This window comes from Meriones unguiculatus, chromosome 2 (genome assembly GCF_030254825.1).
Source record: "Meriones unguiculatus strain TT.TT164.6M chromosome 2, Bangor_MerUng_6.1, whole genome shotgun sequence".
Taxonomy (NCBI): Eukaryota; Metazoa; Chordata; class Mammalia; order Rodentia; family Muridae; genus Meriones; species Meriones unguiculatus.
The window spans coordinates 44,216,656-44,236,682 of NC_083350.1; the positions used below are offsets into that span (position 1 = coordinate 44,216,656).

Below are 20,027 nucleotides of genomic sequence, written 5' to 3' on the forward strand. Positions count from 1 at the left end.
GCCCAAAGGTTGCCCATAAGTCTCAGCATCTGCATTGATAGTCTGCAGGGTAGAGCCTTTCAGAGGTCCTCTCTGTCAGGCTCCTGACTTGTTCCCTCTTTTCTCCTTCTTCTGATGTCCATCCTCTTTGCCTTTCTGGATAGGAATTGAGCATTTTAGCAAGTGTCCTCCCTCTTGATTAGTTTCTTTAGGTGTACAGATTTTAGTAGGTTTATCCTATATTATATGTCTATATGAATGAGTATATACCGTGTGCATCTTTCTGCTTCTGGGATAGCTCACTCAGGATGATCTTTTCCAGATCCCACCATTTACCTGAAAATTTCATGATTTCCTTGTTTTTTATTGTTCAGTATCCAAGTGGGTTCCATTGTAATAGGAATAGGGACTGTCTCTGACATGAACTGATTGGCCTGCTCTTTAATTACCTCCCCCTGAGAGGGAAGCAGAATTACCAGGCCCCAGAAGAAGACACTGCAGCCACTCCTGATGAGACCTAATTGACTAGGATCAGAAGGAAGGAAAAGAAGATCTCCCCTAGCAGTAGACTTGGGGAGGGGCAATGTGTGAAGAAGGGGGAAGGAGGGTAGGATTGGAAGGGGAGGAGGGAAGGGCTTATGGGGTGATACAAAGTGAATAAAGTGTAATTAATAAAGAATTAAAAAAACATTTCTCTGTCATCACCTGCCTTCACCTGGACTTGTGTCTTCTTTCTTCTTCTAGCAGTCCGGTCCTTCACTGAATATTGACAACCTACCAACGCCCTCACACCAGTAGCATTCAGAATACTAGACTCTCTGCTTCCCTTTTTCTTCTATTGATCACTGCTGTTTGCATTTTCCTCAATAAATCATATTTCTACCATTTCCTTTCCTAACTGAAACATTTCTGAAGAAATGACATCTGATGTCATTCTGTAGAAATGACATCAAAACACTTTGGTTTGATGCTGAACGTTGGTAAAGTTCCCAAGTTCCAGGTGTTGGTTTCTTACATACTACAGCTTTCTTAATTTAGACTTCATGCAGTTCTGGTCTTCTCTCACATGGCCCTGCCAGTTGTATACCCAAATAATAAGACCCAGGTCTATTTCCACCTAAAGTTTTCTATTAGCTGCCCCTTCACTGATGTACCACAGCAAGTTACAAGCACAGCTTTTCCAAAGACTCCCTCCTTTCATCTCATTACCTTATATCCAGACAACAGCAAGTGGACCATTTGCACCCCATAGGGCTCAAGTGAGTGAATGAGGGTGTTATAAAAAAAAAAAACACTTGGCAATATTAAAGGTTTCTGAATGTGTGGTGATCAAAAATTAATTCCCAATGAAACAGACAGTGAGTCCCCATAATTGACCATATTGCATCATGGAACTTCAGTGCAGCATTTGTTTTGAACATACAATATGTACACTTTTCACTGTGTGTGGTGTCAGCCACTCAGTGCCATAGAAAATTGACTAGTAGCTCAGCTCAGGTTCAAAACTAGTATAGGTTATGAACTGAAGTGCTTCTGTTTCTTCATGCATTGAAAGTTTTGTGTTTCTACAGGCACACAATGACTTAACTGTGAGAACTAAAGACTTTCAATTATCTCCTACCATCATTCTTCAGTACAGATGGAGCAAACTAGTTCAGCTTTTGATGGCATTATATTAGAATGTTTGAGTGCAGAAATTACTCCATGAGTTGCTGACTTACATTTCATAAAACAATTTTCAAATAAAATTTGACTTCAGATTAGAATAGAATGTTCAACAATTCCTGAAATGACTTCAACCATACTTCTAGCATTTAATAGTACATATTTAAGCAAAACTGCATTTTCAGCATTGATGCTATAACATCAAAATATTAATCAACTTTGAAAACATTTTTAAGATGGTTTGTGTCCTGTACTATAAGATATTCAGCCAAGATTTAATTCTAAATTTACAACTGAACAACACCACCCATTCATTTGATTTTCTCTAATTAAATATATTGTAAATAATTATTTTATCTGAAGTTCTTTATGATAGTTGTAAGGTTTGATTTGTGTATTTACTTTACAGATCCAGAGGTGCAATCAATCTTTCTCAGTGAAAAGGGTTTGTGAGTGGCAAAGATGTTAAGAAACCCTGAATTTTTTTGAGAGGCCTTACTTATGTTTATTTCCTGGAATATGATATTTCCAAAAATACAGTACACAGTGACCAATAAGGCTCGTGCATTTTCTTCCTAATCGGAAGTCTAAGATGAAGCGTAGAAGATATCTGCTTGCCTGTCTCACTTTTCTCACAGTAGCTGCTGCGTTTGTGTATCTCACAATGTTACGTCTGTGCAGTCAGCGTGCTTGCCGCCTCTCACACTCTCCTGACTCTCAGTGGCAAATGCAACACACGTGTGTCTCATGTGTAGTCTGCATGCTGGTTGCTCTACTGGTTCGCCGACTCAAGGTGGGAACTGCGCTCGCCGTGTGACTCATACTCACAAGACAGCCTTGCACATGGCACATTTGTTGCCATGGGTCTTGCCATCCGGGCCACGCACAGGGTCATTTTCTCGTGTGCAGAAAAGTTCTCCACCTTTTAAAAGGCTCAGGAACTCACTGCAGTCGACCTAAAAGAAGAGAATTGCAAGGCTCTAAATATTTTCTTTGATATCACTTTGTTGGCTTCTTATTCAGCACTTTCTGGGAGAGGAAAAATGATCGAAGTATTTTCCCCACCTCTGGCGAATTTAGCATGCGATTCCTACCAAGAACCGTGGACATATAGAAGGCTTTTTGGTTTATTGGCTTTGAAACTGAGCTCTGAATCCACATGCAGATAAGATTCTCTTAATAAACTGCATAGTCCTTTGTATGTTTTACTTGTATTTCTTTCCTCTATAAGTATGTGTGCGTCCGTGTACCATGACTCATGAGTGAAGATTAAAGGGCACCTTACAGGAGTCAGCTCTCCCTTTCCACCATGTAGATCCTTGACACTGGACTCATAGCCAGGCTTAGTGGCAAGCGCTTTTACTGCCTGAGCATCTCACTGCCTTTAGAATGCATTTTCTGAGCACTGGACACAATCTCTGTTCTTTCATAACACAATAAAGACAGCATGCATATCATAAACTCAAACAGTTTTGTGTTTTGAAGAAAATGTCAGTGTTTATCTGTCATCCATATTCTCTCCATCCCTTTTACATAACACATAAGAAGAATATTTAACAATTTCTAGTGAGAACTGAAGCTATTTCATTAACTTCCAGATGGTTCATCCCCAAATGAAATTTCTACCAGATAGTTCCAACGACTTAGCTACAGAGCTACTTTGGGGGTATTGGGAGAAAAAAAACCTAACAAATTTTATAAGATTCCTACATTTAAGGCCTATTTTCCTAAACTAATAAAATATGAGTATGTTCATTGAGACCAGTATACAAAAATAAAGTATTTTATGTCCTTCAGAAAAGTCAGAATATTTTTCTTCTTCTAAATTATATTCCTTCTAATATTTGGAAAAATGCTTTCCCTTTTCACCTCAACAACTGTTCAAGTGAATTTACTAAAATAACTTATTTGGTAACCTCCACTTCTGGCTCAGTGGATAGACACAATCTGCTATCTGCTCAACCACCTTGGAAGGACTATATAAGACAAGGAGTCGCCTGTAGGTTCTCATCTGGAAATGACTCCATGTTTCAACCCTGCAGGTCAGCTGTTTCCTTGTAGTGATTCTCCGTGTCTCATTGGGCCTGCCAGCTGGGCCTTCACCTTTCAGGTTCGTTCTACTTGAGCCTCTAATCAAGTCAGCAGGGACTTTCTGCTGAGGCTGGAGAAGGTAACTGGAATTCGGCGAATTCCCACCTCTATTCTACAAGTGTCTCTTTGGTATCCTTAAAGGCCACATCTACAGAGATGTCGCTTGACTGATGTGACACGTTCCTAGCTGAGAAAACAGTGGCAAGTCAGGACAAACTTAGACTGGAACAGAATTCCAAAGTACCCACAACTGCATCTTAGGAAAGCTGAATCTCCTATGCCTCTCCATAGTCTTTCTCAAGGGCCTGTATGCGCAGACACTGCAGGCTTTCTGTTTGTCACATGATTTCAACATGATCTGTTACGCTTGAGTCTCTTCTTTTCCCGGGGAATGTAGAATGGCAGCCCAAGTGTTGCCTGGCAAGCACTACTCTGTATATGGCTACATCATGGTGTTAGAATTCCAGTGTTCTACCAAGAAAGCTTAAATGAGGATTCTTGCCACTCTTTGGTCAAATTTCCTCATCTATAAAATGGATGTAAGAATATCCTTCATGATTTAAATAATGGTCAATATGCAGTCAATATTTGTAAATGCTTAGTGATTAACATCTAGATCATGTTCAACAGATGCTAGCTCTAAAATATAAAGTAATTGTATAAACAAATCATTTAATATCATAGGGTTAATTACTGATGACAAGTGATTTTGTATTTCTCCTAACATTCTTATCTCAAGTTAAAATTCAATAATAATAAGAGAATATATTTCCCATAAAACTCTTCTCTTTTTCACTATTCACTACCAGATCCCTTGACTAATCATAATTAGAAACAATACAGGCAATAAATCTTGCCTGCTGAAGCCAATATGAAAGAGCAAACTTCATTACACTGAAGGACTTTCTCTTGAAGACATTGGAAACTTAATGTGTTTTATGCATAACAAATGTTTTTGTTTGCTTGTTTATATGCTTAAGTAACTTTTTTTTATTAACTGAAACACAAAACTATTACAAGATTTACAAATTCCTGTAAATCACAAAAAGGATAGGGGACATTTTAATAGAGAAAGGAAAAACAAAAGTAATATTTTTTTTTCTTTTTCCCCAAGAAGGTATTTTTTTAAAATTCAGATTCACGGTTGCTTGCAATTCAGTCTTCAGCAAGTGATCCTACAGGCTCACAACTCAGTGGTTCTTCAGAGGTTTGATTTTAGTGCTCATGGCCTTTGATGGGTGCAGAGAAACTACGATAGACTGTAATCAGTTACCTTGAGTTAGTCATTCTGAACCACCAAAAAATAATTTTTTAGGGATGCTGCATTTTTAAAGTGTCTTCCCATAGGTGACAATCAGAAAAAGAGAGTTTTAGAAGGAATGCTGGGTTTGGGGGTCAGGACCTTTACATTTAAATTCTATTCTGAGGAGTTGAAGGAGAAAGGGTGGGATTGGGAGGGAATTAGGGAGGGGGATACAGCTGGGGGTACAAAACGAATAAACTAATTAATATAAAAAATAAAATTGAAAAAATTAATTCTATTCTGTTCTGTTTTCTTTCTTTCTTTCCTTGCATTTTTCCCCTATAAGAGCTTTGGAATATGGATGTTAATACCAATAAAACACTAATTTTGTAATAAAATTCTCCCTTCTCTCTAGGTTTAAACTTTCATTACACAGTCTGAGAATGAAGCACATATGAAGCTGTGTACCGTGATCAAAATCTGGTCACCTGTTGCCCATGACCCTGATATTTGTGAATAAAGATACAAGAGAATATAGACACACAAATGTGTTGGTAATTTTGTGGCTGATTTATAGCCACGACTGCAGAGTTGGTAGTAGTGGCAGAGGCTCCATGGACACACACACTCACACACACACACATACAATATATATATATATATATATAAAATCTCTGGCTATTAAGAACAGGACTTGGTGCCAAGATGGCTAATTATAACTAAGGATGTATGATTAAAGTCTTAATGGAAACCTACTCCTTAGTAAGCTAATTTAAATATACAATTAGAAAAAAAAAGTCTTGTTAAACTTTGGACTATATAACATCCAAGTTTCCTCCCAGCCAGGGTCTTCAGTTATTCTATGTGTGATGTTTACAGCAAAATGGCAAAGCTTGATCTTTCCATGTGGTTTAAGCATCCCAGGATAACTACCTTAACTTCTCTTTTAACCTTTGCGATGAAACCAGCTTCATTTTCCTTTGCTTCTTGCTGGCTACAAGAGAGAGGTGGGAAAGAATTATTTCTAGCACCAATGCATAGCATCTTAAAGAGAAAAATAAATCTCAGATAGAATATCTTATTACTTCTACATCTCTATAGGTTTATGTTGCTGTTCTTCCTTTTAGCATTGCTTGAAAAATTAAAACATAAATGCCACCACAAACCAGCAAACATATATTCCACTATTTTTCGACCCCTAAAGGCTTGTCTTTCCTCCCAGAAAGCAACTAGAAAAAATGATTAAGTATTAACAAAATTTCAACTTGTTATTATCTAATGAATCTACTTTGCTTTAGTAATGGCAGTGACCTATAAACATAGAGAAATCAAGATACAGCACTTTTCTGTCATCAACTCTGGGAGATCTGGTTTTAGCACATAATCCTAACGTGACAATAATTTACATATCTTTCATGACACTGAAGCAGTAGGGAGAGAGTGCCTGTCAGTGTGTGGCTTCATGGTAAGAGATCCCCAAACTAAGCACAAAGAAAGGCAGGCTTCATTGTCAATGGCGTGGAGCAACAGGACAATGTTACCCCACATCTGACACTCGCCATAGTGGCTGCAGCCGTACTCACAAGAAGGCCTCACACATGGCACAGGTGTTTTCATGGATCTTCCCATCCAGGCCCTCAGTGGGTTCTCTCTTTCTGGTGCAGGAAAGTCGACCATTTCTTACCTGGGGACGGTATTTGCTACATAGTTCCTGTCAAACGAAGGAGGATTTGAGAGCCAGATCACTAAATACTGCAAAACTTCCCCACCTCACTCCCTTTGAAAACTGTGATGTCGAGCAACAAAATAGCACAAAGTGATGCCAGATATCAGCTTTAGCCGATACTCTGTTCACGGGCTTACGGAACACATTATTTGGAACATAAGATTGCCACTATTAAAATGATTAGAAAATATTCAACTTAATCATTATTTTGGCATGGTAACTACGAGAGACAAAAGGAATAATAAGATAGTGTCTTTGATGGGTAAAGAAGCTTATAGTACGCAGAATAATGGCTGCTTTTAATCCGTAGCTCTCACATAAAATTCTAGGTATGTCTGGGTAAGCCTGTAACTCCAGCATTGGAGGAAGAGAGACAGGCCAATCCCCAGGATCTTGTGTCCGGCTAGCCCACCTGGCTTAAAGGGAAAGCTTCCGGGACTGTTAAGGACCCTGTCAAAGAACAGTGGGTACGGAAGTGATAACTTTCCTGCTCTGGCTCCACTTCCCCCTACAGGAGATGCACACCTGTACACTCATATGGAGGCATCCAGCTACGCATGCATGCACGAACACACCTGTACACACATATACACTTATATACTCAAATACATGCCACAACACACACACTCAGAGAGAGAGAGAGAGCTACTGCCACCACCACCACCACACACACACGAAGGAGATAGTTCAAGTAAGGAAAAACTACAGCAAAGGAGTATATGAAAGCTTGAAGTCCAACGTGTAGAACATCAGAAAATGAGATAAGGATAAGTAAATATAATATGGAAGACAATTTTTTTAGACATGAGGATTCAAACGTATGTTTCCACTTGGCAAAGCCCTTAAGGATGCTGAAACTGGTGATTTGGCCTAAAGAGAATGATGACTGCGCATGTGCGTGCCCGATGACCTGGAACGGATACCTGTATTGCTTCTCTCCTCGTCTTTCCAGTCTCAACCATCTCATTCTCTCTTTTGTCAGCTTTTTTCTCTTCCTCTTCTACTAGGCTGCAATAGAAGACACAAACTCAGCTCAGTTTTTCAATTACTCTGATATGTTTCCAGAAGAAATAGAATGTCCCCAAACCAAATATCAGAAGTCTTCTAGACATTAGATCAGAGAGATGGCTTAGCATGTAAAAGTGTTTTTTTGTGCAAGCCTGATGACCTGAATTCAATTCCTGGAACCCATCATGGAAGAAAAGAAGTAACTCCAGAAAGTTGTCTTTTGGGCTCTATATGTGCAGGTGGCACACACACACACAAAAAATGATGAGGATGATGAAAATAAATACTAAAACTTTTCAGAACAAAAAGGATTTGTCCTAAGAGGTGTGATTATTTTGGACAACATGCAAATAAAGGCTTCATTACACTTCTCATAAAGTAATAACAATGACAAAAGAACACATTTTTATTAATGTGTAAGACCCTCTGCACATAATGTTTTCTTTTGTAAGCCATTAATGTATTAGGAATAGTGATACCAAAAGATCCAGCTGTACCACTCCTAGGCATATATCCAAAAGATGCTCAAGTATACAACAAGGACATTTACTCAGCCATGTGCATAGCAGCTTTATTTGTAATAGCCAGAAGCTGGAAATAACCCAGATGTCCCTCAGTTGAAGAATGGATACAGAAAGACACACATAGTATATACTCATATATAAGTGGATATTAGACATATAATGTAGGATAATCATACTACAATCTATACACCTTTAAGAAGCTAATCAAGAAGGAAGACCCTGGATAAGATGATCAATTCTCATTTAGAAAGGCAAATGGAATGGACATCAGAAGAGGGAGAAAATAGGGAACAGGACAGGAGCCTACCACAAAGGAACTCTGAAAGACTCTACCGTGAAGGGTATGAAAGCTGGGGCTGGGACTCATAGCCAAACTTTGGGCAGAATGCGTGAAATCTTATGAAAGAAGTGGGAGACTAAAAGATCTGGAGGGGACAGGAGTTCCACAAGGAGGGCCAAAAAAATCTGAGCACAGGGATCTTTTCTGAGACTGATACTCCAACCAAGGACCATACATGGAGATAACCTAGAGCCCCTGCACAGATGTAGCCCATGGAAGCTCAGAGTCCAAGAGGGTTCCCTAGTAATGGGAACAAGGACTGTCTCTGTCATGAACTCAGTGGACTGATCTTTGATCATCTCCCCGTGAGAGAGGAGCAGCCTTACCGGGCCACAGAGGAAGACAGTGCAGCCACTCCTGATGAGACCTGATAGACTAGGATCAGATGGAAGGGGAGGAGGACCTCCCCTATCAGTGGACTGGGGAAGGGGCATGGGTGTAGAAGAGGGAGGGAGAGTGGAATTGGGAGGGGCTGAGGAAGGGAGTTACAGTTGGGATACAAAGTGAATAAACGGTAATTAATAAAAAAAATAAATAAATTTTTAAAAAGCCATGATTATCTTAATTTAAAATCTCAATCATGAAACCTTTTCTCCCAAGTAACAATGATATTATTGATGCTAACAAGGAATGATGCTAAGCCAGTTGATGGACTCACCATAACAGAAACAATTCTTCACTGTCAAATAACAATTCAAATATTTTTACAGAGTTAATTACATTACAGTTCAATATTTAGTAGTAGCCATGGTAGCCCAATAAGACTGAACAGTGAGTTTTATAAGGTCCATCAAAAGTCAAATATTCTAGGTTTTGCTTTGTTTTTTGTTTTTGTTGTTGTTTTGAGAAAATGTCTTGCCATATAGCCTAGGCTGGCCTTAAACTTATTACCTTCCTGCTCTGGCCTCCAAAGTTCTAAGATTAAAGGTGGACCAGCAAGCCTACCCCCTTCTCTTGTCATTTTCTATGATATATAACATACCAGTAGAAAATTGTTATCATTCACCATATCTAATCATCACCATCAATGAAACAACACGGTTATTTCATGAATCTTAGGCCATTATTTATTCTATTGATCTATTTACTCTAAGTTTCTTTTCAAAATGAATTATAAACATATAGTTAAGGATGGAACAATCTGTGAAGACAGAGATAATTGATAACTTTGTATTTTATATAAATATTCTTTGAAGATAAGGGAAGCAGATGGATGCGGTACAAAATTCTAGGTTCTAATTTGTAAATAAACTTTCAACATTATTGTGTGGTGACTCTCAGGAAGAGATTAGTTTTATGATCAACCTCAAGAGGAAGCTGCTGAATCTTAATGGGCTGAGATCACGACTGGAACAGGACACCTTCTATATTGTCCCACATGAGAGAACTCTGGCAACAGCTTCACCCACAACACTCAGCCAAACAATGTCCTAGAAGGCCTGGACTGCTTGACAGACAAAAGTTATTGTACATTGAAGTTCATGAGCTTGTCTCTTAGGAGCTTCACTCTCCACTTACTAAGGCATGCCTTTTGCTGGCAGAGAGTCAGGATATCCTAAAAAGAAAAAATACAGTGTTCTCTAGTCTACTAATTGGTCAGGTATTTTAGCAGTCCTGTACACTGGCCCCACAGTTACTCACACAGATTTTTTTTTTTAATAAACGGTATCTGAATAAATTCACAGAATCATGGACTATCAGAGGTGGAGCAAGGAAAAAGAAAGCACCAGATCCAACCTGAGACTTGTACTTTCTCTTTGTTGTAAATTAAGACAGTCCAGTACTATAAACATGTAGTGCTGAGTCTAACCATGACATAATTAGAAGACAGAAGGATATGTGAACAGAAAATGACTTCACCTTGTTATTCAATATTGCTTAATATTATGTCCATCTACTTTTAAGATTTTTCTAGCATACAATCCACGGTGCATCTTGGAAGGCAAAGACATGAGGGCGCATACTCACAACACACTGGCACACATGGCACACTTATTTGCATGTGTTTTTCCATCTGGGCCAACAACAGGGTCATTTTCCCTGGTGCACATGAGCATTCCATTCTTTGCTTGGTCCCGGAACTCACTGCACATTTCCTGGAAAACGAAAAAGATGCATCTTAAGTTGGTGTATCTTTCCTTACTATGAGAAATAAATAATGTTCGGTGATTCAAGAGAATTTTAGAGAGAAATGATAATGTTGCAATAAATCATGAAGAACAAAGTTCTTATCAAGAGCTCATATGAACAATTATTTACTCAGCTGTAAAGAAAAGTGAAACCACGAGGGTGAATGATGGTATGGAAAAAAAAAAATTATACTGAATGAGGTCAACTTGGGGCCTGAAAGACAAATTCTGCATGTCATCTTTCATATGCGGTTCATAGCTTCAAACATATTGTTTCACATGTATAATTAAGTTAGATCAAAAAAGAAAGCAGGTAAACAAAAGGGGCCTTTGTCAGGAGTACAACTGAGGGAAAGAAACAGTGGATTGTAGGTAAAGCAGAAGGAGAGAGGTTAAGTAGTGATGGTGAAAAAGCTTTGTAAGGAAAGGGCAAGTGTATACAGCAAACCAGGGAGTAGGGGGAGGGATAAATCCAAGGAAAGTTGTGTGAAAAGCCATATGATGAGATTCGATAGGCTAAGGTCAGGTAGAGGGGAAGAGGTGCTAACCTTTCAGGGGACTAGGGAAAGGGCATAAGGGGAGAAGAAGAAGGGTTAGGAGGACTAGGAAGAAAGGAGGGAGGGGGCTATAGTGGGGATACCAAGTGAATAAATTGTAATAAAGAAATAAATAAATTGATTAAAGAAAAAATAAAAAGAGGAAACCACTAAGCTAATTTCAAAACACAGCATTTTACAAAAAATAACTGGACTAGGATTAACCTGAATGGATAAAGTAAAATGTTCTTTCCATTATTAAATAAAAATTACGGTACAAAGCATGGGATACCTCTCTGTAGGTTATTGGTTATAAAAGCCCTGGAAGTCTCCAAAACATTACAGGCTATTTGCCACAATTACATGGCAAGATTCTTGTAAAAGTTACTGTATACTTTACAGGAAATAGAAAATGAGTCTCAAGGTGACCTGGAAACTTCCCTCCATATCAGATAGCATGTCAGAGGATGCTATCTAAGCTGTTGGAGAAAAAAAAAACATAAGTCATCTTACTGAGCACTAAAATCATTTGCTAGGATTCCCACCTGGTAGGCAAACTAAGACCCATTGAAGCAACAGTGGAGCAACTGTCAAGGAGGAGCTTACTCCTTTCTGATTGGACTCGAAGCTTAATCAACAGGAAAAACGTTTATGTCTGGTGCTATAATCCTGGTCAAAAGCCTACAGCTAAGGAAATAACAGGACCTGGGTAGAAACTGCTTTTGTTGTTTCAGTATATGGCCATGTTGTCAGACTGGCCTGTAAATACTTATGGTTATACCTTTACACTCAAGCTGACTTCAGCCTCGGTAATAGAAGCTTCTTTTTCCAATAGGCATGCATAATTGGTCAGTGTCTACAATAAGAGACTGATGTTCAGCCCTAAATAGAACATCTTCATCAATTAACTTCCTCCCTGCCAATTCTTGGAGCATACCACTAAATAGGAGATGAAAGTAGTAGTCCTAAGTAGTCCTTCTTGGAGAATAGGAAGGACTACTGTGAAACTGCTGGATTTGCTATGACCATCATCTGTGAACTTATAGCAGCTGTGTTGGCCTGCATAGGATACATCAAGCCAGAATTCCAGTATAGTTGAGCAAGATTTCCTCTAGGCTCCACCCTTACTAAGGAGCAGTTACTGGTAGTGCTTAGTTCACGAAGGAGAAATAATCATTCTTCTTTGATGATCTAGCCACTCAAAGTCCCATGTTCCCGTGAATGGCCCCATACTCACATATACATTGGCAGCTCTAATCGGATTTAGTGGGTAATCAGAAAAGCAAAAGGAAAGACATAAAGCTTCAAGGAGGATGTGTTAGGCAGCATGAAAAGGATGGTAGAGGGAGAAATAGGATGGGTAAGATCACATTTCATTGCATACTATATGAAATTCTCAAGAATTAAGAAAATCATAGTTTTAAATAAGAAAAAGAGTTTGGGATGATCATGGCACTTGTAGCAGAAGTATAAACCTGGGTCATCACTGAGGATCTTTATAATTGGGTTTCAGAATAAGACAGAACATTTAGGTTGCAACCAATAGATACATCTGTGCTTTTGTTGTACTGCAGTTTGCAGCACATAAAACCTATGAAAGGTCACAGGGGAGGAAGTTCAGTCAGCCTCAGGAAGAAGCCTTCCCAGAGGAGCTGAGGTTATTGCTGAGCTATGGTTTGTGGTTAGTATCCTGAGAAAGAAAGGGACAGAACATATCCACATAATAAACAATCAGTGTTTGTCTAAGTGGGAGAAAAGAAGGCTGATGTCTGGGGCTCTTGAAATATCCTCAGGAGGGGATCCTCGTCGGGGCGTGGAAGTGACGCAGAGAAGCACAAAAAGTGTAGTGAGAGTGACGGGGCTCAATGCCTAATCAGATACAATCTATAGCCCAATCTCAGATCAAAATTACCAATGAAAAGATGGTTCCACCTAACAAAACAGTGATTTTTTTTTAAATGAGTCAGTTTAAAGGTAAGCTTCTAAACATGTCGACTTTCCCCCAAATAATGACTAAGTTTGTACATTCAAGGATGTTCAAAATACACATTGGGTGAATTTTGTAAATTGTTACTGAGTGTAAATACTCTGTTGTTTACATATAGACATGTTTGTCTTTCTGATATATAAATTAGTGAAATTGAGAAATCAAGGACATGGACTAAGAGTGATTGGAAAGTCAAGATTAAATAATAATGGTAACTTGGATTAAGAAAGTTAGTGCTTCCCTTGACAGATATGATAACACACAGTAGTATTGTTAAGTTAGAATGACTGGAATCTTGTTCTGTCGGTTGGACGTGCTTTAAAGGTGTAGAAGAGGTAAATTAATTTTATAAACAGCACATCTTAAGGCCTAATAATCTGTCTAACAAACTAAACCTAATAAAAGCCAAATGCACGGAAAAATCCCTTACAAAGAGTGGATTCTGATTTCTCACTAAATGAGCCTCAAAATGTGAACAATAATGAAATAAAGTTGGAGGCATCTAATCATGATCATTTTTGCATTAAAAGCTCTCTCCACACACACACATACTCTTTCTCTCTCCCACTTCCCCCCCTAGCCACTGGTCTGCTTGTTACTCAGGCTGGTCTTTAACACCCAGGCTCAAATAAGCCTCCTGAGAAGCTGGGCTAGAACGTCTATCAGCGTTAAAAGTGTCCATCAGGCATGCAGTTTAGACAGCAGACACGCATGTTAGTGAGACAGCTAGACCATCATGCATTGTGCAGCCAAACAGAGAGGGCGCTGCAATAGTAGCTCTGAGAAAATTACCTTCGCGGCTTCTCTCTTAACCTTTGCTCTTGCTTTGTCTTCTTGAATACTATGAGAAAAGGTGAGAGAGAGAGAGACTATGAAGAAACAAATATTATTCCTTTAGGAAAGATCTTTTACACACATGATCTCGTTGTCTGATGTTTTGAGTGTTCTCGGGGAACCCAGAGGCCCTGCGCATCAAGCTTGTCATTTGCTTTCTTTTTAGTGAATGAAGGAGAATGGCTTCATTCTCTCAAGTACATGGTAGGAAAGAGGAGCTTTGCTCGCCCAACTGCAGCTGTGGGCACCGAGCATCCCCTCATTCACACCTTGTACCTTCCACCACCCCAGCCACTGACAAAACCACTGTTCCGCTGCTTACTACAATTCGGATTTTTGTAAATTCCTCATGCTAGTATCACTTTTTCGTGTGTTTCCTGGGCAGTCTAGCATGATAACCATAATCGGAAAGCTCTCAGTTTGTTTTGTTGTTGTTTGTCTTTAACAAGTTAGATGTGACTTTCAAAGCTGAGAGATTCCTAGAAGAAAATAGATTGTTATCTCTACTTAAAGAGAGCCCCTCCCCCACACCAAATCTCCCCATGATAGTTTCCCAGCCCCAGACTCTTCACAAGTCCATAGGCCCCTGCTAGACTCACAAGAAAGCCTGGCACATGGAGCATGTGTTGCCATGGATTTTTCCATCGGGGCCCCTGATAGGGTCATTCTCTCTGGTGCAATATAGTTGTCCATTCCTCCTGACCTTGCGATATCCATCACATAGCTTCTGTATGATCAATGAGAAGAAAGTTGGAGGCAATGAACATGGTTGGTCAGATCATAAACGTCATTGAAATGTGGATGTTTATTTCTTAATAGTCTCTCTCGTTTTAGGATATGTAGCGGCTTGACCTAGAATAGTTCCAAACTTTGAAAAAAGTATAAAAATTGGCAAGTGATAAAACTGGAAAACAAGTGAGAGTATTTAAGTAGGGAGAGGAGTATATTTAGATATATCCTGTTATTGATGAGCCTTCTGTGTGTGTGTGTGTGTGTGTGTGTGTGTGTGTGTCTGTGTGTCTGTGTGTGCGTGTGAAGGTCTCAAGGCATACATCATAGAAGTCAGAGGAAACTCTCAGGAGTTGTTTCTTGCCTTCCTTCTACCCTGCTCAGGCAAGGTTCTTTTACCCTGCTGTGGCATCACTATGTACTCTAGGCCAGCTGGTAAATGAGCTTCCAGGCAGACTCCTGTCTCCCCATGCCACTCCGATTGCAAGGGGCCACATCCAGCTTTCCTTTTTTAAAAGTGAGTTTCAGTGATTGAACTCAAGGAGCCAAGTTTGGCATGCGCAGCTCTTCCTGTGAGTAACCTCCCCAGCCCCAGCCTGTGTGTTCTAAGAAGACAACATTACATAGGTAGTTTCCTCATTAGCTCAATGATAGTGTGAGGGAAAAAACAATCTAGAGGAAAAAAGTAGGAGACTTCCATCATCAAAACAATAGGAGATAATAAGACATGCAAGTCTCGAAATGAGTATAACAATATTTCAGACTTACAAATCACGCTTTTTGACTTGAGAGAGTTTAAGTAGGTAAAACAATTGTCACCAAGCCTGATGACCTGAGTTCAATGGCCATAACCCACAAGGGAGAATGAGAACCAACTCTTCCACATTGCCCTCTGACCACCACCCTCCATGTACTCCATGTGTGCTCCTGGGTACCTATGCACCCACACATACACAGGCACATGTATGCATGTACCACACACACACACACACACACACACACACTCACAAGTAAATGCTAAACTTTCTTTTAATTCATCCTTTTATGAAATCTTGGTTTTTTAATTTTTTATTATTATTATTTATTACAATTTATTTAATTTAAATCTCAGCTGTGTCCCTCTCCCTCACCTCCTCCCAAACCCTCCTTCCCTCCCTCTTCTTCCCCTATGCCCTTCCCCTAGCCCACTGATAGGGGAGGTCCTCCTCTCCTTCTATCTGACCCTAGCCTATCAGGTCTCATCAGGACTGGCTGCATTTTCTTTCTTGGTGGCCTGGCAAGGCTGCACCTCCCCCACCCCCAGGGGGAGGTGATCAGAGAGTCTGTCACTGAGTTCATGTCAGAGAAAGCCCCTGCTTCCCTTATTAGGGAACCCACTTGGAGACTGAGTCTAATAGGGGCTACATCAGAGCCAGGGTTTTAGGTCCTCTCCATGCATTGTCCTTGGTTGGGGTATCAGTACCTGCAGGCCACCCAGGACTCATGTTTTTTGTTTTTTGATTTTTGTTTTTGTTTTTGTTTTTGGCTCCTTTGGAACTCCTGTCCCCTCCAGGTCTTTCTAGCTCTAGCTCCCTTTTCTTCCATAAGATTACCTGTACTCTGCCCAAAGAAAGACACTCATGGTATATACTCACTCATAAGCAGATATTAGCCATATAATATAGGATAAACATACCAAAATCTATACTTCTAATGAAGCTAAACAACAAGAAAGACCCTAGGGAAGATGCTCAATCCTCATTCAGAAGGACAAATGGGATAGACATTGGAAACTGGAGAAGAAAGGGAACAGGAGCCTACCACAGATGACCTCTGAAAGACTACTGATCAAGGTATCGAATCAGAGGTTGAGACTCATAGACAAACTTTGGGCAGAAATCTTGTTTTTTAATCAACTCCAGTGTGAAGTTTCAAGAATCCATCACAAAGAGAGTACGTGGAGAGATTCCCTGGGAAGTGGTTTGCAAAGACTGAAGCCTTTTGGCCAAAACTAGGAGCAAAGCTCACCTTCCCCCATTGTATGTTTTACATGGTTTGTCTCTTAACAGAATGCATCAGTTGCATATAGTGTTTGTTTCAATATTATTCCAGACTGAAGGATCATAACTGTCTGCCAGGCTCTCGCAAATGTATCAGTTACAGTGGCAAACAGGGTTAAAAGTGGCTCTCACTCACGGCATATGTTTCTGACTTTTCAGATCCTCTTCTGTTTCTGGTTCCATCCTGAGTCTTCTTCTTTTCTTCGGCTTCTGTTTTGCTGAATTAAAAAAAATAAAAGGATCCACTGATTTCTGCACATTGCTCATCTCTTCTTCATTCTCAGCCTGAGGATGAAGGATTTGCCCCTTTATCACTACGCAATGACAAGAAATAAGAAAACTGCTTCTAATAGTCTATGGTTTTATAATATCTTCAGAGTTTCTCCCATCAAAAGAAAGATGACAGTAGTAGGTCTGTAAACTTGTTTTCTATTAATTATCTTTCTGTTTGTGATGAGAAAAAGAAGACTAATATTCACCAATGAAGTTTCAAAACTGGAATCATGGTGACCTCATACCTAGAGGCTGAAAAAGACTTAAGAAAATACACTGACACATCTTTTTTTTTTCTTTTTTCTTTTTTTCAATGCAGTTTATTCAGGGACCTTGAACAATCCTCGGACCCTGGGGAAAGCCAGCCCACAGCTTAAATAGCCTCTGGGTAGCCAACCCAGGCATGCCACGTGGGCAATGCAGATAGGTCCACATACATGGAAGCAAGCCAGATCCTCAGCCTTAGACAAATGTGGAATTGTTCGTGACAGAGAGCACTCACCATCAGGAAGGTGGAAGGCAGAAACCAGCTCCATCTTTAAGGCATAGCATTCCGCAGCTCTCTACAGTTCCCCCCTTTTGTTTTAGACGCATCAGGCAAGAGTAGAGGTCTGATCTCTGATATTAGAAATAAATTGGGACTTTGTACCGATGTTCATTTAGGTGTCATCCACCCAAAGAGCATCAGACCCGTCTGATACCTTTTTCTCAGAGGCGGGACCTGGGGCATCAACCTGCATGCAATCAGACATGCTCTTCTCTGGGTCCAAAGCGGATGACTCTGAGTGCAGTGCTTAGCCTCGCATCCTGAGCGTAACATTTTAGCTTTTTATGGTATCCAACCATGCTTGGGGAGAATGTCCTGCTTCAATGGCTGTAAAGGCCTGAATGATCATGGCTGCATCACACTGTTGTGAGACTCTAATCTTGCATATATACCACAGGCAAACCAAGGAGACCAACACCAGAAGGCCTGCTAACGCTCCCATGCCTGCCCATTCCTTCAGATGATTCATGGCTGCAGCAATCCATGTTGATAATCCTGTGGCTAGTATAAACAAATCCAGCATTACAGAAGACACTGACACATCTTAATAGCCAGGGAAGATGAGGGGCAGAAGTGCCTCAGCTCTGCTCTAAGACTGGAATGCACCGATGTGTGCCCATGTTTCTGGCCTACCTCCTATATCGTGTACCTTTCGTTTTCATTTACATTAAATATTGTGCTCATGCATGACTGTTTTAGCTAAAAGATGAAAGTGAGACAGATTTAATATAACCCAATGATTCCATACAGCGATACACTAAAAGAACACACATGTGCTTAAACAAAAGTATATTCTATCTACAGTGAATGGATGGTTTTTTAAACATATATGGTTATCAATAAAAAAAGTTAAATATTTTACTATTATAAATATAGTCAAATAATTTGAGGTCAGCAAAATATTACTTACATTATTCTAAATTGTGAAGGATAGGACTTAACTCTAACTTTCTGATAGCATTTAAAGTACCATTTAAGGTAATTTTATAGGTGCCTGTGGTTGAATATAGTGTGTTTGGTTGTGGGCAACTTAACTCAGTTCATTCCTAGTGCTAGACCCTAACTATGTTAGAGATGCCTACATGCTTCAAGCATGGAACTCCAAATATTTATTCAGGTTTGTTTTGTAACCAGATTTAAGAAATAGAAAGTCATAGAAAACAGAGCATCTTAAAGCAAGCGGTTGAAAGCATCGAACCCTAGCTCTGTACTATTCATGCTGTCCCTGTAGCTTATTCAACCACTTTGCTCATTTTGAGTCAGTTTCTGCCATGATGCAAAGCTGGTCCTCTTAGGTCATGTGTAAGTGTCTTCTTTCCCTGACACTGCAAAGCTCCATACTCACAAGAAAGCTTGGCACATGGAACACAAGTTGCCATGTGTTTTTCCATCTGGACCACGAATAGGATCGTTTTCTCTGGTACAGAAAAGCGTTCCATTCTTTGCACGATCTTGGAATTCACTACAGCGTTTCTGAATAAGAAAAGTGAGGTATTTCAGGTTCAAGACTATGTTCTTCATCTGTCACAATTAGCATTGCTTATCAATAAAACTGGACAAGATGAATTAACGGGGAAAACAATGCTTTAAAGAGTTAAAACTATTAAGACATTATAATTCTATCTTTGTAATATTTATATGTAATAAGTATATTCATAATTATACATATTCAAAAAGTATATTCCTAGATATCTATATGAAAATGTTTTAGTTATCTTTCCTAGACAAGTAGGAAGAATAAGTAATTGTCATATACAAATTTAAAGAGTGTAGCTGGGTCTGAATTAAATACATACTAGTACAAAGAAAGGAATTATTCATAAAAGTTCCAAGAAATTTTGATTTATTTCTATTCTGAGGATATATTCAGGAAAATCCAATGATAAAGTCCTCCAAAAGAAATTACCATTGTCACTGCCATAGAGGCAGTGAGTAGCATATATTTTTGAGATAATCTAACATTTCAATAAATTTGGCAGTTTAAGAATTAGTTGGGTAAAGATAGAAAGGTTTTGAAAGTGGTTAAGAAAAGGTGGCCTTGAAAACCAGTTACAATATGTAAATAGTGAGCAGAGTTAAAGCTTTATATTTATGAAATGAGAGCACAATAAATATTTACAGTAAAGAATAACTGAATCAAATCTTCATCACTGACAACCAGGTCACTGGATGATTTGGATGAATGTAGATTAAATTTAATGAAATTAGTTAGATTATAATAAAGGAGAGAGGGAGTAAGGGTAGGAAAGAGGGCTGTATGGAGAGATCATAAATGATTTAAAATGTGAATGTCATTTAAATGTGGATGTTAGAAGCATTTGGTAATCTTGGATTAAGAGTGAAATGAGTCTCTGGGAAGTTCCCTGTGTTCAAATTT

At 39.3% G+C, this 20,027-nt stretch overlaps 1 protein-coding gene across 1 annotated transcript in view; it reads right to left on the reverse strand.

Moving 5' to 3' along the window:
- The window catches only part of Spink5 (serine peptidase inhibitor Kazal type 5), a 71,874-nt gene that overhangs the window by 16,698 nt on the left and 35,149 nt on the right, over nt 1-20,027 (reverse strand). Inside the window, exons 11-19 of the mRNA XM_021664017.2 lie at nt 18,996-19,123; nt 16,967-17,048; nt 14,662-14,789; nt 14,021-14,069; nt 10,545-10,672; nt 7,628-7,712; nt 6,562-6,689; nt 5,912-5,972; nt 2,473-2,600 (exon numbers count right to left, since the gene is read on the reverse strand). Coding sequence (XP_021519692.1) covers nt 2,473-2,600; nt 5,912-5,972; nt 6,562-6,689; nt 7,628-7,712; nt 10,545-10,672; nt 14,021-14,069; nt 14,662-14,789; nt 16,967-17,048; nt 18,996-19,123 — 917 coding nt within the window. The remainder of the gene's footprint in view (nt 1-2,472; nt 2,601-5,911; nt 5,973-6,561; nt 6,690-7,627; nt 7,713-10,544; nt 10,673-14,020; nt 14,070-14,661; nt 14,790-16,966; nt 17,049-18,995; nt 19,124-20,027) is intronic.